Source organism: Leptonychotes weddellii, chromosome 1 (assembly GCF_054177405.1).
Source record: "Leptonychotes weddellii isolate Sample4059 chromosome 1, ASM5417740v2, whole genome shotgun sequence".
Classification (NCBI taxonomy): domain Eukaryota; kingdom Metazoa; phylum Chordata; class Mammalia; order Carnivora; family Phocidae; genus Leptonychotes; species Leptonychotes weddellii.
Genome location: NC_138369.1, coordinates 53,390,125 through 53,405,508, shown reverse-complemented (window position 1 = coordinate 53,405,508; position 15,384 = coordinate 53,390,125). Strand labels below are relative to the sequence as shown.

General features: G+C 47.5%; 1 protein-coding gene across 2 annotated transcripts in view; it reads left to right on the top strand.

Annotated features, from left to right (window-relative positions):
• Positions 1-5,739: 5,739 nt before the first annotated feature.
• The window catches only part of CRTAP (cartilage associated protein), a 25,631-nt gene continuing 15,986 nt past the window's right edge, over positions 5,740-15,384 (top strand). Inside the window, exons 1-3 of one of the 2 annotated variants that reach the window (XM_081823921.1) lie at positions 5,740-6,305; positions 10,163-10,312; positions 13,431-13,602. In XM_081823921.1, coding sequence (XP_081680047.1) covers positions 5,835-6,305; positions 10,163-10,312; positions 13,431-13,602 — 793 coding nt within the window. In that variant the 5' untranslated portion in view covers positions 5,740-5,834. The remainder of the gene's footprint in view (positions 6,306-10,162; positions 10,313-13,430; positions 13,603-15,384) is intronic. The other variant, XM_081823914.1, reaches the window with a different exon arrangement.

The window sequence follows — 15,384 nt, the reverse complement described above, 5'->3', positions numbered from 1 at the left end:
AATAGTATGTATCTATTTACATATATATAATTATATATTATACATAGTGTACACATAGATTACATGTCTATGATGAGACAGCACATTATGGAACAAATAAGGCAAAATATTAACTATTGATGAATTAGGAATAGGGCATCCAGGAATTCTTATGTCAAAATACAAAGCTATTTAAAAATAGAAAAATAAAGTCTCTAGCCTACAGACGTGGGTAGTTCTGCTGTGTAGCAAATCCTTATCTTTCTCATGTCTTTAAGTTTTCTGACATAGAAAGTCCTGAGACTTGTATCCTGGGGTTAGGTTGTGCAATCAACTGATGGGTATGGTTATGAAATGATAAAAAGATAAAATTGTGAAATAATTGACCAACAGTTTGTCCACAGTTCCAATAAAAGTCAGCAACTGTGTATCAGGAACTGGATCACACCATATGGCAGTCATAAGGGTTAGGATATCCTTGTCCCCATGTCCCCATGTCCCTTGTCTCCCTTTGAGGAGTTTGAGATGTCTAGAAACAAAATGTCCCAAGTGAGACCTGACTTCGGGGAGAAAAATTGATGACTTTGTTTTAGACACTTTGTTCTCCTATCTTCTTTCTGTCACCCTATTGTCAACAGCATCTGCTTCCCCAGGATGTCTCAGCTGCACTTTTCGGGAGTGTTTCTTTCCCTCTCATGTTTGGTCTAGACTTGCTGTTTCTTCTTCAGGGGCCTGTAGTCAGCCCACCGTCTCTGTCTTCTCAGCCACATCTGTGACTGTGACTCACTTCTCTGAAAGATCAGAGTCATTTGCTAGCTCATTGAAGGTTGCAACCAGCTGTGGCCAGAATGCCTATTTGTTCTGACAACAACCATGTTGGTCCATCAGTGTCTCACATTCTGTGTAATTGCTAGAGTTGTCAACATTTAATCAGGGGGATTTATGTAATCTGGATTTCCAGTTTCTCTTCAAAGATCAGAAGGTCTCATGACACCAGATCCTTGGCCCCTTCAGGGTAACAGTGGTCAGAGATATGCACTGGGACCTCCTTTAGGCAGGGTTGGCCCCTCTAGTAGGCAACAATCTCCATCCATCTGGTCCACTTCACTTTTGACATAACTGAACATCCCCATGAGATACTTCATTTTGTGACTCCTAGGTCAGAGAGTATCAGTGGTAATGTGATCACAATCTATATAATTGCTGTATCAAACCCATCTCAGTGACACCACCACTAATCACCTGTCCCCTGAGCCCTAGCCTCCCTGCTTCAGACTAGGTTAGTGCCATCGACTGAATGTTGGTGTCCCCACCCCCAAAGTCCTGTGTTGGAAGCTAATCCACCATGTGAGGATATTGGAAGGTGGAGTCCTTGGGGGTCGTTTGCATGATTAGATCATGAGAACAGGACTCTCATGAATGTGATTCATGCTCTTATAGAAGAGACTTCAGGGAGCTCCCTGGCCCCTTGCACCATGTGAGGACACAGTGATAAGACGGCTATCCATGAATCAGAAAGTGGGCTCTCACCAGAACCAAATCTGCTAGCACCTTAATCTTGGACTTCTCAGCCCCTAGAACTGTGAGAAATCAATTCCTGCATTTATAAGCCACCCATTCTGTGGCATTTTTGTTGTAGCAGCTGGAACAGTTTAAGATGGTTACCCAGCCCTCTTTGGGGCCCACACAGGACTCTGTCCATGTCTCCAATTCAGCTCTAATGGGAGGGTCATTGAAGGCTTACTTCCCTGTCTTCTTCAGACTTTGAGTTCTCTGAGGAAAAATTTGATAATCTTTTCTCTAATATGTACCTGACACACAATAGTTCACTATAGGTTTACGTAACAAATAAAAAACAATGATGTCTTATCTCTACTCAACTTGCAGTCCCTCATGGTCAAGGAAGTATGTTTGATTCAACTTTGCATTCCAGCACCAAGGGCAGGACCTGCTATAAGGTGGATGCTGAACAGAGCTTTGAAAGAATGAATAAATTGATGATACAAAAGAGAATTTGTCATTAAAGTCCCATGGGGGAACACTAGCCCCTATAATGAGGAGACACTGTTAGACCTAGCTCTCTTGAGGCTCAACAGCCCCATAAACAGGGGTCAGCCACACAAGACAGTGTCTGGTTTCACTTCCTTCTACAGGTTGTGTTGAATTATTATGGGAAGCAATTGTTCTCCCCACCTCCACCTGCACACCCACAACCTCACTCCTCAAAGGCAACACATCACATCTTTGCTGTCCCATACTCCCTTACCTCACTCTTCATATTCAAGCCCTGGTGGCCTTCTTACAGTCTTTCATACCCTTCATGTCTCCTCCCCTAGAGTTACCTTTTGTGGGGCTGGCAGGTTGGCTTGCAATATGTGGAGGTCGCCTGGGATCCAAGCAGCTCCCAAAGATTTCCCAAACCCCACTATCAAAGCAGAGTGGCCTGGAAGGGGCATAGAGCTGCCGGACCTGGAAGGGCTTGGCCAAGGGTAATGAGAAATGACTCCTCAATGGTGACCAACCAGGACCAAACGATGTTTCAGCAAAGGTCACAGCTTCCTTGGACTTAATGGGAGTGGCAGGCCCCAGGGGACCAGGCACACTCCACTCCCAGCTCAGCTCTCTCCACAGCCTCCTTCCCTCCATTCAGAAGGGATAGTTCAAAAAGTTTTTTTCAAATAACAAGTAACTATAAAATAATATCTTAAAAAAATATACGGCATAAAAAAATGATGCAGTGGGCATCCTCATGGTCATTCCCACCCCCTCATCCCCATGGATTCTCTCCCAATTCCATGCCCTTCCTTCCACCTTACAGGAAGCCACTTTCCAAAGTTTTGGTTTATGGTTCCTTTCTCATTATGGTTTTACCCTGTGTGTTTGTATGAACCAGACCATATTGTTTGCATTCCTAAAGAATATTTTGTGTACTTCAGCGTATTTTTAAATTCTAGACAAATACAATCACTCTGTGTTTGTTTATTTAAGATTGTTTAGATTGAACTGTTGTTATGTGTGGCTGGGATTCTTTCATTTTTCTCCTGCTGTAAAATGTTCTTCTATGTGCACATACTTTAAAAAAAAAATCTACTCTTCTGCTTATTGGATAGGTTATTTCTGCTTCCTGCTAGCTGTTTTATCTTGCCCAAAACACGTATTACTTATAAAAAAGAATGAAGTGGAGAAAATGGATGCAACCCTAGCAAAGTAATCAAAATTAACATCGCTGATAAAGGCAGACATTGTGTTCCTCCCATGTGACACCTGAGAAGGATGCAATATTACTTCCGTGGTGTTCAAGTCAAAAGCACTTAATATGTATCTAATCATGAGGAAAGATCAGAGAAACACCAATGAATAAATAGACTTTTAAAAATACTTTATTAAAAATTTTTTTAAAAAAATAGACTTTATTTGTCAGAGCAGTTTTAGATTTGTAGCAAGATTGAGTAGAAGGTACAGAGATTTTCCATATACTGCCCAGCCCCCCTTGGTTCACAACCCTCTGGGGAGCTTCCTGGGTGAAATCTGACACTGAATGCGAAGGGAGGGGGCAGGGAGAGATGGAAGAAAGAGGCAGGCCACTCCAGGCTGGTGGATGGCAGTTTTAATAGCAAAAGGAACTTACATACAAAGGCTTGTCTTGGGCGGCAGCATCAGCATCGGATCCCCGCACCTGCCCGCCACATCTTAAGTTCATAAAGAGGCCTTACTTGGGCTTAGTCAAGTATAGTGTGCAGGTGTTCTCAACACCACATCACTATCTCAAGGCTGTGTCCCTGGAGCAGCTTCTGGGAGCAGGAAAGGCATGGGGAACCCACATTCCAAAGACAAGGGAGCGGGTGAGTCACCTTCCATGTTGAACGCACAGGTTGATAGGCAGTCATGTCTTTTTGATGACCTCCCCCAACACCCCTGCCTCCACACATGCACAGCCTTCCCCAATATCAAAATTCTGCACCAGAGTGGTACATTTGTCACCATCAGTGAAGCTACGTTAACACGTCATCACCCAAAGTCCACAGCTTACATTAGGGCTCACTCTTGGTGTTGCACATTGCATGGGTTTTGACAATTGTATGATGACACTTATCCACCATTATAGTTTCACTGCCCTAAAAATTGTCTGTGCTGTGCCTATTGATCCCTGTGTCCCCCCAGTGCCCGGCAACCACTGATCCTTTCACCGCCCGCCTTCATAGTTTTGCCTTTTCCAGAAGGTCATACAGTTGGAATCATACAGTATGTAGCCTTTTCATATTGGCTTCTTTCACATTTCCTCCATGTCTGTTTGTGGCAGGATAGCTCATTTCTTGTTAATGCTGAATAATGTTCCATTGTCTGGATAAATTATACAGTTTCTTTATCCATTCACTTATTGAAGGACATCTTGTTTGCTTCCAAGTCTTGGTGGTTATGAATAAAGCTGCTGTCAACATTTGTGTGCAGGTCTTTGTGTGGACATAAATTTTTCACTCATTTCAGTAAATACTAACAAGTGCGATTGATTGCTGGATGGTGTGGTAAGAGTATGTTCAGTTTGGTAAGAAACTGCCAAACTGTCTTCCAAAGTGGCTGTGCCATTTTGCATTCTCACAGCAATGGACGAGAGTTCCTGCTGCTCCACATCTCGTTAGCATTTGGTGGTGTCAGTATTTTGGATTTTGGCCATTCTAACAGTTGTTTAGCAGCTCGCGTTGTTGTTTTGGCCTGTATTCTTGAAAAATGTCAATGGAATAATGAGAAAAGCTGAAGAAAAGAAAAGCTAAAAGATTACAGACCATTACGTTGTGGAGACAAATAGATACAATACATAATCCTGGACTATATTCTGTCCATGGGGGAAAAAAACCATAAGAGACATTAGGACAGTTTACAAGACTGGAATAGGGAATGTAGATTAAATTATTCTATTAATATGAAATTTCCTGGATTTGATCATTGTCTAATTTTGTTTTTAGGACCTACAAACTGAAAGATTAAGGGTCAAGTAGGCTTAATGTATGCAACCTGCTTGCAAATGATTCAGGAAAAAAATATATAGATAAATTTAAAGAAAGGAAATGTGGCATAATATTAGCAATTTGGAATGTGGATCATGGATACATAAGAGTTGTTTGTACTATCCTTGCAACTTTTCTGCAAATAATTTAAAAATAAAAAGTTTAAAGAATTAGAAAAATAATAGTTCTGCCTTTAACATTCCATCCATATCTTTTGATGCACACACACGTTTCTCGATCATATTCTGAAGAGTGGAATCGCGGACTCAAGGTATGTGCATCTTCAACTTGATCAGATAAATAGCTTACAAAGTGCCACTGACATCCTTATTAATTTTATTTATTCTTCCTCTCCCATTGAAATGTAAGGTCGTTGGCAGTGTTATCAAAGTGTGGGCCTTGGGCCCTCAGCATCAGCCTCACCAGGGTGCTGGTTAGAACTGCAAATCCTCAGACCCTCACTCCAGACTTGCTGAGTCAAAAACGCTGAGAGCACGGCCTAGAAATCTGCGTTTTCACGTCTTCTAAGTGATGAGAAAGTTTAAGTCGCGCTGTGATGCGTTAGGGCCGCGCCTGGCTTGCAGGCCGCCAGCTCCAAACAGATGAACAGTGGAGGCCGGGAGCCCGGGTCAGAACCAGAGGGCAGCGCGCCATCCCCAGGGCACCGTCCCTGCGCCGGCAGCCGCTCCCGGACCCCCCGGCTGGGTGGGGAAGGGCGGCAGGACGGGGCGGGCCGGAGGCTGCTGTCCCCGCCTCCCAAGCCTTGGGCTTGCCGCGTTGCGCAGTCCTCCGCCTTCCTTGCCTTCTCGTCCCCCTCCTTCCTTCTTTCCTTCCTTCCTTCCGCCGGGCGCGATGGAGCCGGGGCGCGGGGCAGCCGCGGCGCTGCTGGCGCTCCTGTGCGCGGGCTGTGCACTGCGCTGCGGGCGCGCCCAGTACGAGCGCTACAGCTTCCGCAGCTTCCCGCGGGACGAGCTGATGCCGCTCGAGTCGGCCTACCGGCACGCGCTGGACCAGTACAGCGGCGAGCACTGGGCGGAGAGCGTGGGCTACCTGGAGATCAGCCTGCGGCTGCACCGCCTGCTACGCGACAGCGAGGCCTTCTGCCACCGCAACTGCAGCGCGGTGCCCCAGCCCGAGCCCGCCGCCGGCCTCGCGCACTACCCCGAGCTGCGCCTCTTCGGGGGCCTGCTGCGCCGCGCGCACTGCCTCAAGCGCTGCAAGCAGGGCCTGCCAGCCTTCCGCCAGTCGCAGCCCAGCCGCGAAGTGCTGGCCGACTTCCAGCGCCGGGAGCCCTACAAGTTTCTCCAGTTCGCCTACTTCAAGGCAAGTCGGCCCGCTCCGCCCCCAGGCCCGGGCTCCGCCCCCAGGCCCGGGCTCCGCCCCTCCGCCTGGGGCGGCCTCGCACCGCCTTTCCCGATCCAGCCTGCTCCCACCCAGCGTTGCCCAAGGACGCCTCCAAATCCTGTCTCCCCCCTTCTTCATCTTAAATAAGGATGAAAATACTTTTCTGGAAGGGTTATTCTGGGGCAGAGAATACGTACACAGAGTGTCTAGCCATCCAACAGTGCCTGATAAATGTTAGCTGTTATTTGAAGACAGACTCGTCTTTTCTGTGCGTATCTTTAAAACCCCTTTTTCTCAAGTAAGTGGTGACTTCCAGTAATGGAGGGGAAGAGGACCTGAGCTGCCGTCTAGTTCCCTTTAAAGAGGAGGAAGTTGAGGCCAGGACAGGGCAGGGGCTCGTCGGGAGCACACACCCAGCCTAAAAGAGCAGAACTGTGCACTGTGGTTCATCAGGATTGGTATCGGCTCTTTCATCTGGAATTTAACACAGTTGTCTTCCTCCTTTGTGGCTGCTTAAATTCTGTGATTGCTGGCTAAAAATAGCCACAAATTGCAGTTCTTGATCCTTGGAGTCCTTTCTCTGGGGACCTGCAAATTTTAAGAATGGGCTGAATGCCCTGTTCCTGGATAAAGCGACTTTATCTTGGCGGGTCGTTACCAGGTTTTGCCAAGAAAGCCCTCTCAAAGTCCAGTTTCTACTTTATCTAATTGAAAACGATTTTTAAAGGAATATATTGCATTTATTTTAATGACTACAAAAATAGATTCATGGCATATTCCAGACTCTGGAGGTAGAAGTTGTTTTGTTTTGAAACTTTGCTTTGAGTCTTTGGACTGCAAGATCTGTTTTTTGTATTTCTGAAACAGAGCCAGCTTGTGTTGTTGCATTCATAAGAGCAATAAAATAGCACAAAACCCTAAATAGGTGAAAAGATGAGTTATTTCTGTGCTTACATTTTATAAAGTATTGGTTTTGTGAATGTTTGTCCTGGCAATAAAAAAACAGTTTTAAAATAGAACCAGGGGATAAGATTAATAAAGCTCCAGGACATTGAAAAATGATGGCTGGCTCTTAAAGGACTATGTTTTAAGTTAAAAATGACTCATTTAATTCTTTTTTGTATAGCTTTTGCCAGATACAGTCTGAACCAAATTTGAGTCATATAATCAAGGGGGAAATGTTTTATTTTTAAAACTGGAGGATAGTAGAAGCTGATTTATCTACAGATGAATTTGAAACAAGTGATATAGGGAGCAGGGGAAGAGTATTTTACTTAATGTGACCAGAAGGCAAAGGTTTTCTCCTTCATGATGGTGTCCTCAAAGGTCAGGATGGTCACAGCTATTCTTCAAAATCTTCCACCGGTCTTGTAACAATCACTTACTTAAAACTAAGTGAAATGCCATCTGTCTTGGTATTTTGAGATCTCTTAAAGGACAGGAAAGGTTCAGGATTTTATTAGTAAGCCAGGATCTTCAGTTAGTTGCTTCAACTGAAAGTCACTGAAGAAGTGATTTGAGGTGGTGTTACTGTATGGTTTATTTTTTTCCTTAACGATGTTTCTGTTGTCACACTCGGTCTGTGGGTAGGAGGACGTGATTGGTGGCAGGCACATACGCCCTGCCGGGCACCCGAAGGCTGGAGGCTGGTGCCGGAGACAGAGCTGCCTGCTGTGGCGAGGCTGAGCAGTGTTCTTGTGCTGCCCTGGTTCTCAGGCCTCCGTTTCACTGATTAAGGACAAACGTCTCAGTTGAACACACAGGTGGGGATGGTGGGTTTGGCCTGTCAGAGGGAGGTAAAGAGGCACAGATGTGTGGTCTTGCAGAGAAGGTGCTCCTGGTGGGTAGCCCTGAAGCCCACCATAGGGGTTTATGTCATCAGCCCACCTTAGGTCCACACCATCAGCTGTGGTTCCCTCCGGGGCTGCATCTCTGTGAAATGCCCATCTTCCCCGTAGGCCGAGCAAAAAGTGGGCCCCCACCCTTGATCAAATCTTTAATGGTTGTTAAACTAAGCGGGTAGAGCTGGCCCCCTCCCAGGCACTCCTACCCCCCACCTTGCCTGGACAAGGACTCTGTCTCCCCACCCCCACCCCCACCCCCAGCCACTGCATTGAGGCCGATTTAGGAGTAGCTCGTTTGGTAGGTAGCTGGGGTCCTCTCATGCAGGTGGCTGTCTCTCAGGAGCACCTGGGAGGGTAGTGCTCCCACCCCCTTCTCCAGAACCTGCCTGGGTTTCTGTCAGAGGGTTAGCTGCCAAGATGTGGCTCCATGTTCCAGCTGGCAGGGCCCAAGCTGAAGTGAATAAATCACCCTTTCCTCTCCAGGAAGGGGTTCCATTTTGTTAAAACTCAGGTCCTAAGTTAGAGGCCTTAAAAATCCCTCTCTGTGCCCCTTTTCTAAATGCTCTTCTGAGAATTAGAGAATCGCAGTTCGTTGGCAAATGCTTTAGAGGGCTGCATTCATACGTCCTCCCCTCCTTGTAGCTGGCAGACTAGCCTTTTTCTGGCCACGGGTGTAAGGCGTCCTGTAGAACTCTTTGAAAAGCATTCCCACATAGGCCACTGACTGGCCCTCCCAGAACATCAGCACTGACACCTGGGAGTCTGCCCTCGTGACCACCCAGCCCTTCTCCAGTGCAGCCGCTGCCCTGTCTCCAGATGACTCAGCACCAGTCCTGTTTCATACAGATAATCTGCTACCCTCTGATTCTCAGAAATCCAGAATGTACCAGATATCCCTTTATTTTCTCTCTGCAAACCTAATGTCCTAATTTCCACCTCTGAGCGTCGCTCTGGGTTGGCTGAAGGAGTCTCTGTGCACACGTAGGGTGCCTCCCCTTCGCCCACAGCAGGTCGTGCCATGATTCCAGGGGACAGCCAGAGACAGCACATTAGCATGGGGGCCCGATGCTTGTTGGCTGAGTGTCCACACAGGGAGGTGTCTGTATCGCTCTAGCCCGTACCCCCCAACACACAGATCCCCCCCAGAGGACCTCTGCCCTCTGGGCACTGTCCACGAGGGGGCCAGACCTGAAGCTCCAGGGCCAGAGACCTTAATCGAGGTTGCTCGGAGATACACGGAAGCATACTGGAGTATATCGCACATGGAGGCAGGGTTTTCTTCCCCTGTTTTGCTCATTGCTACGGACCCACTTCCTAGGATAGCACCTGGCACGTAGGAGGGCTTGTGTGCTGAGTGAACGGATGAGTGAATGGGGCGGGGGGGTCATCGAGAATGGTAAAGCAGGAGGTTCTATGAGAGACTTGGGAAGATAGTAATATATTTGGGGATATATCATATATATATATTTCCAATATATATATATTGGAAAATATTAATATATTTTTCCAGCAGAAAAGGTGTGATGTAGTCCCACTGGGTAGTTAGAGGGATGTTGAAAGGTGGTTATTTACAAAGGCTAGTATTGGTGGATGTGACTCCGCCTGGGCCAAAAAGGGCACGGGAGAGGAAAGTTCCAGGAAGCAGGAAGGAGCGAGACTATCCAGAGAGGGCCACTTCGAGAGGAGCTGTGACCTTCAGTTAAGGGCCAATAGTGGCCCAAGGTGACTGAAGGGAGGGAGCCAGGAGACTAAGTAATCCAACTTACCCCCTTGCCTTCCTTCAGGCTCCCACTGGGGCTCCTCACTGGTGAGCCCCATTGGAAGCTGGAGAGCAAGAGAGTGCAAGGCTTGATGGGCCATGGTAGTCACTGAACCCTCAGCTGGAAGCATTGTGTTGAAACACAGTTACTTGAAGGACTGAACATTCTTGTTTTGCAAAAATCACTGCTCATCCTCCACTGAGTAGAGCTCCTCTTACTTTGTTGTACTCAGGCGAATAATCTTCCAAAAGCCATTGCTGCCGCTCACACCTTTCTACTGAAGCATCCTGATGATGAAATGATGAAGAGAAACATGGCGTATTACAAGAGCTTGCCTGATGCCGAGGACTACATTAAGGACTTGGAAACCAAGTCATTCGAGGTATATTTGGGTTTTTACACAGCAAGGTAGCTGCAGTGTGAGTGGCTAAAGAAGCGGATCTTGATGAACAGCTATTGACATCTAAGGACCTCTAATGGTTTTTGATGGCATTGATGAATATTATGACAATGGAAATGATTGACTTTTTAGCACAAAGTTGACCCATTTGAGAATGAGATTTTATATTCTATGATGCACTTAAAGCCACGTTTCCTTTAAATGCTGTATTTTAGAAATAAGGTCATTTTGGGGTGCCTGGGTGGCTCAGTCGGTTAAGTGTCCGACTCTAGATTTCTGCTCAGATCATGATCTCAGGGTCGTGAGAGCAAGCCTCATGTCAGGCTCCTCGCTCAGTGGGGAGTCTGCTTGAGATGCTCTCTTTCTCTCCCTCTGCCCCCCTCCACTCCTGCTCTCCCTCCCTCTCTAAAATAAATAAATATATTTTTTTAAAAGAAATAAGGTCATTTGATCATTTAGTTTAAAGATAGAGGAATAAATACATGTCTTGGAGATCATCCAGAAATGACCAAGAATATAAGAAACAGGAGCATAAGTTTCCATTTCTGATGAAACTAGAAGACACATCTTTTTATACACACACACACACACACACACACACACACACACACACCCCATATGTATTGAGGTGGAAAGGGAATCGAGGAGTTTGGAGGACTGACTTGACAGATTAGAGGCTACTACTGAAATCTAGGCATCTTGAAGGGGAGTCTGATGGGAATGAATGAGGAAGACTAACTCCTTTGAGCACTTACTGTTGTCCAGATCTATCGAGTTTGGATGCCAGGGGCATGGGTACCAAGGAAGGGTTAGGGTAGGGTTGAAAACAGCAGGATGTGCTGAAAGTATCCAAGGACTGACTTTAGGGTTACCTGTCGTGTGACCAGACTGCAAGCACACTTTGTCATTGGTGGTGACCCTCAAATATAGGGTGCAGAGTCTCTATTCTGGTGGCCCTTCAGTTTTCCAGGGAAGAATTCTCCAGCCTTTTGCAGGACTAGTGAAGTGTCATGCTTGTCTGCCTGTGTCTGAGAGCCAGTCTGGGGAGAGGGGTGGGGGCCTCATAGCTGAGTCAGAGACTTTACCTGCTTCTTGGTTCTTAGCCTCATGCCTCAACTCTCGATCTGCAATGCCTGATCCCTGACCCTACAGCCTTTATAGATAGAGTCTCTAGAATAAATCACCAGTCTCTGGTGAGGAGCGGCTTTGGGAGGTGGGACCCCTTGGGTGCACAGGTGGGTGGGCCTCCAACAGCCCCGTTCAGACTTTCAGCCCTGCCTTCTGTTCTGGGCCTGGCACCAGTCTCTGTGGTCGCCAGTGCCTGCAAATGCCAACACGTGTGGGATGTAGTGCAGTGCGTAGTGGGGGAGGGAGGTCGCTTCGCCCCAGACCCTCCTCTGTGATAATTTGGCTTTCTGCCCTTCCAAAAGTCGGAACATCTTGTCTGCTGCTGGCTCCTTTTCCATTCTCCCGTGAAAAGGATTTCTGCCTGTGGTTTTCACTGGGCTTGGGGAGCAGAGCCGAGTGCTTGTGGTCAGTGCGCTGTGCCTCACTCCTTCCCTCTTTGGAGTCCTGCCGGGTGTGGTGGGGCTGCCCGGCTGTGTGCCCAGGGCCACCCCCGCCATGCCGGGCTTTCTTCTTGCTGCTGCTGCCCTGCCACCCCCGCAGAGCCAGCTGCCTGGCGTGGCTGCTCGTGTTCCCAGCCTCTAGGCAAGTGGTTCAGTTCTCTGCCTGCCTGATTTCCAGGGGATGCTGCCTGCTCAGGAGCTTTAGGGGAGATCACCCTCTCTCCCTGACACCTTAAGCTTGGTGAAGAGTTCTGGTCTGAGGGGTGGTCCTTAGACACCCCCATTCTGGAGCAGCTGAGCAGGAGCTCTAAATGGAGTGTGCCACGCTTATTTCCGGGCCTGTCCTGGGCCCTCCACGAGAGCAGGGTCGTGCATGTGCCCAAGATCTCTACTTATTTCTTGTGAGACCAAGCAGCTTCCTCAGCCTTCGTTATCTCTCTTTTATCTGGTCCAGTCAACAGGCAGCAGAAATTTCTTGAAGTTCCACTATCCAGTGCATGGCCACCCCCCTAGTAACTAGTACTAATGCTTGGCATTCCTATTTTATACTTAACTGTTGGGGGCAGTGTATCTGGCACTGCTCTAAAGCTTGTATCTTTTCTCTGCTTCAATTTTAAAGATCAGCTTTATTGAGGTAGAACTTATTTAAAATTTATTTACCAGTTTTAAGTATATAATTCGATGAGTTTTGGTAAAGGTATGCGAGTGTGTAACCACCACCGTAGTCACAACATAGAATATTTTCATCTCGGGGCGCCTGGGTGGCTCAGTCGTTAAGCGTCTGCCTTCGGCTCAGGTCATGATCCCAGGGTGCTGGGATCGAGCCCCGCATCGGGCTCCCTGCTCCGTGGGAAGCCTGCCTCTCCCTCTCCCACTCCCCACTCGCTGTCTCTCTCTCTCGCTCTCAAATAAATAAAATCTTAAAAAAAATAATAAAAATAAAAATAAAATATAAAAATAAAAATAAGGTTCCATGGGCGCCTGGGTGGCTCAGTCGTTAAGCGTCTGCCTTCGGCTCAGGTCATGATCCCAGGGTCCTGGGATCGAGCCCCACATCGGGCTCCCTGCTCCGTGGGAGGCCTGCTTCTCCCTCTCCCACTCCCCCTGCTTGTGTTCTCTCTCTCGCTGTGTCTCTCTCTGTCAAATAAATAAATAAAATCTTTAAAAAAAAAAGAAAGAATATTTTCATCTCCCCTTTCCAGTCAAGCATTTGTCCCAACCCCTGACCTTCGGAGGCCACTGCCCTGATTTCTGTCACTCTAGTTTTTCTTTTTTTCTTGATTTGAATTTGATTTTATTATCAAGCACCTCCTACTTTTTGAATTAAATTAAATAAGAAGCGTGCCATTGTACATAGGATAGAAAAAGCTAGATGTAAGTCAGTTCCTGGCCGGCCTCATCTTTAATTAAGGGTTGGCGTGGTTTTCTTGGGACGCATGAGACTGTAACTCCACGGTGGTCTGACTCCTTTTGGTTGGACGGCCCGCCTCCTTCACGTCTGGGAGCTTCACCCGCCTCTTCTCGCTTTCCAGAGCCTGTTCATCCGGGCGGTGCGGGCCTACAACGGCGAGAACTGGAGGACGTCCGTCACGGACATGGAGCTGGCCCTTCCCGATTTCTTCAAAGCCTTTTACGAGTGTCTCGCAGCCTGCGAGGGCTCCAGGGAGATCAAGGACTTCAAGGATTTCTATCTTTCCATCGCAGGTTGGTGGCGGGCAGTATTCCACACGTGAATGGGAAAGCTCCCCTGTGGCATCCACATGCCTTCCTGGTGGCTTGAGTGACTCTGAGGAACTTTTTTTTTTTAAGGTCTTATTTCTATATTTGACACACAGAGAGAGCAAGCGAGAGAGCACAAGTAGGCAGAGTGGTAGATAGAGGGAGAGGGAGAAGCAGACTCCCCACTGAGCGGGGAGCCCGATGGGGGACTCGATCCCAGGACCCTGGGATCATGACCTGAGCCGAAGGCAGACGCTCAATGGACTGAGCCACCCAGGCGCCCCTCCGAGGAACTTTTGAGCTTCAGTGTGAATGGTGGCTGGGGAGGTAATATGTAACCCACACGTCCAGCCTTTGGTTTAGTAGGGGTTTCTGGAAAAATACCTGAGTACAGTGTTCAATCAGGCACAGGTCTGGAAAGGGGGTCTAGCAGATCAGCCCTGCCCGGTGTCAGATCCCCCACAGGCTTTTGGAAAAATAAAAATGGGCCCAAGAGCGACTCATGACTCACGTTATATAAAATGTTACTAGTTGAGCCACCCTTAAGAGTGCAGTCCAGTGGCATATAATACATGCACACTGATGTACAGCCACCCCTGCTGTCCATCTCCACCACCCATCATTTCATCTTCCCAAACGGGTGTTCTGTACCCATTAAACACCAGCTCCCCATCCTCTGCCCACAGCCCCTGACAGCCACCACACTGCTTTCTGTCTCTGTGAATTGGACTACCCCATGTACCTTGGATACGTAGAATCCTGTAGCATTTGTCCTTTTGTGACTGGCTTATTTCACTTAGCATAACATCTTCCAGCCTCAGAAATAATGTAGCAATTTGGTTGTCTTTTAAATCTCTTTTAACTGGTAGGTTCTTCCTCTATGTCTATTTTGCCCCCGTGGCTATTGAAAAAAACCAGATCACTTGCCCTGTAGAGATTCCCATAGTCTGGATTTTGCTGACTGTATCCCCTTGGTCCTCTGTTCTCTGTATTTCTTATAACTTGGTAGCTGGATGTAGAGGCTTGATCAGGCTCAGGTTTGATTTTCTTTTTTTGCGGAAGTTGGGGCACAAGCCGGCTTCCTAGTTGGTGCTAGTTCTCGTGTCAGGAGGCACCGGATGTCTGGTTGTCTCTTTCTTTGTAATGTTGGTAGCTGCTGGTGCTCATGCCGGCCCTCACGTAGTGCCTGTTAGCCAGTGTACCTCTGCTGGTGAGAGGTCATTCCTTCCAGCATCCCTTCTTGCCTATAATGTCAGGAAGTACTCCTTACACTCAGACTGAAGGAGGGGGACAAAAGGGTGCTTGCTTGGAACTGCAGTGTTTTGACTATACGTAAAAGACAGTTACTAGAAAAAGTAACATTTACTATGCTCTAACTAGATGCCAGGCCCTGTTCTATGCTCTTTATGGGTATTATCTCGAGTTTGCAACCCTATGAGAAAGGTACTAGCATTCTCCCCATTTTACAGCTGGGAAAGCTGAGGCCTAGAGAGGTTAAGTACTCTGCTTGTTATCCTTGGGGGAAGGGCTGGGATTTGAACCCAGGCAGTTTTGACTGGAGTCTTACCTCTTTTTTTTTTTTTTTTTTAAAGATTTTATTTATTTATTTATTAGAGAGCGAGCGAGAGAGAAACAGCATGAGAGGGGGGAAGGTCAGAGGGAGAAACAGGCTCCCCGCCGAGCCGGGAACCCGATGTGGGGCTCGATCCCAGGACTCCGGGATCATGACCTGAGCCGAAGGCAGTCGCTCAACCGACTGAGCCACCC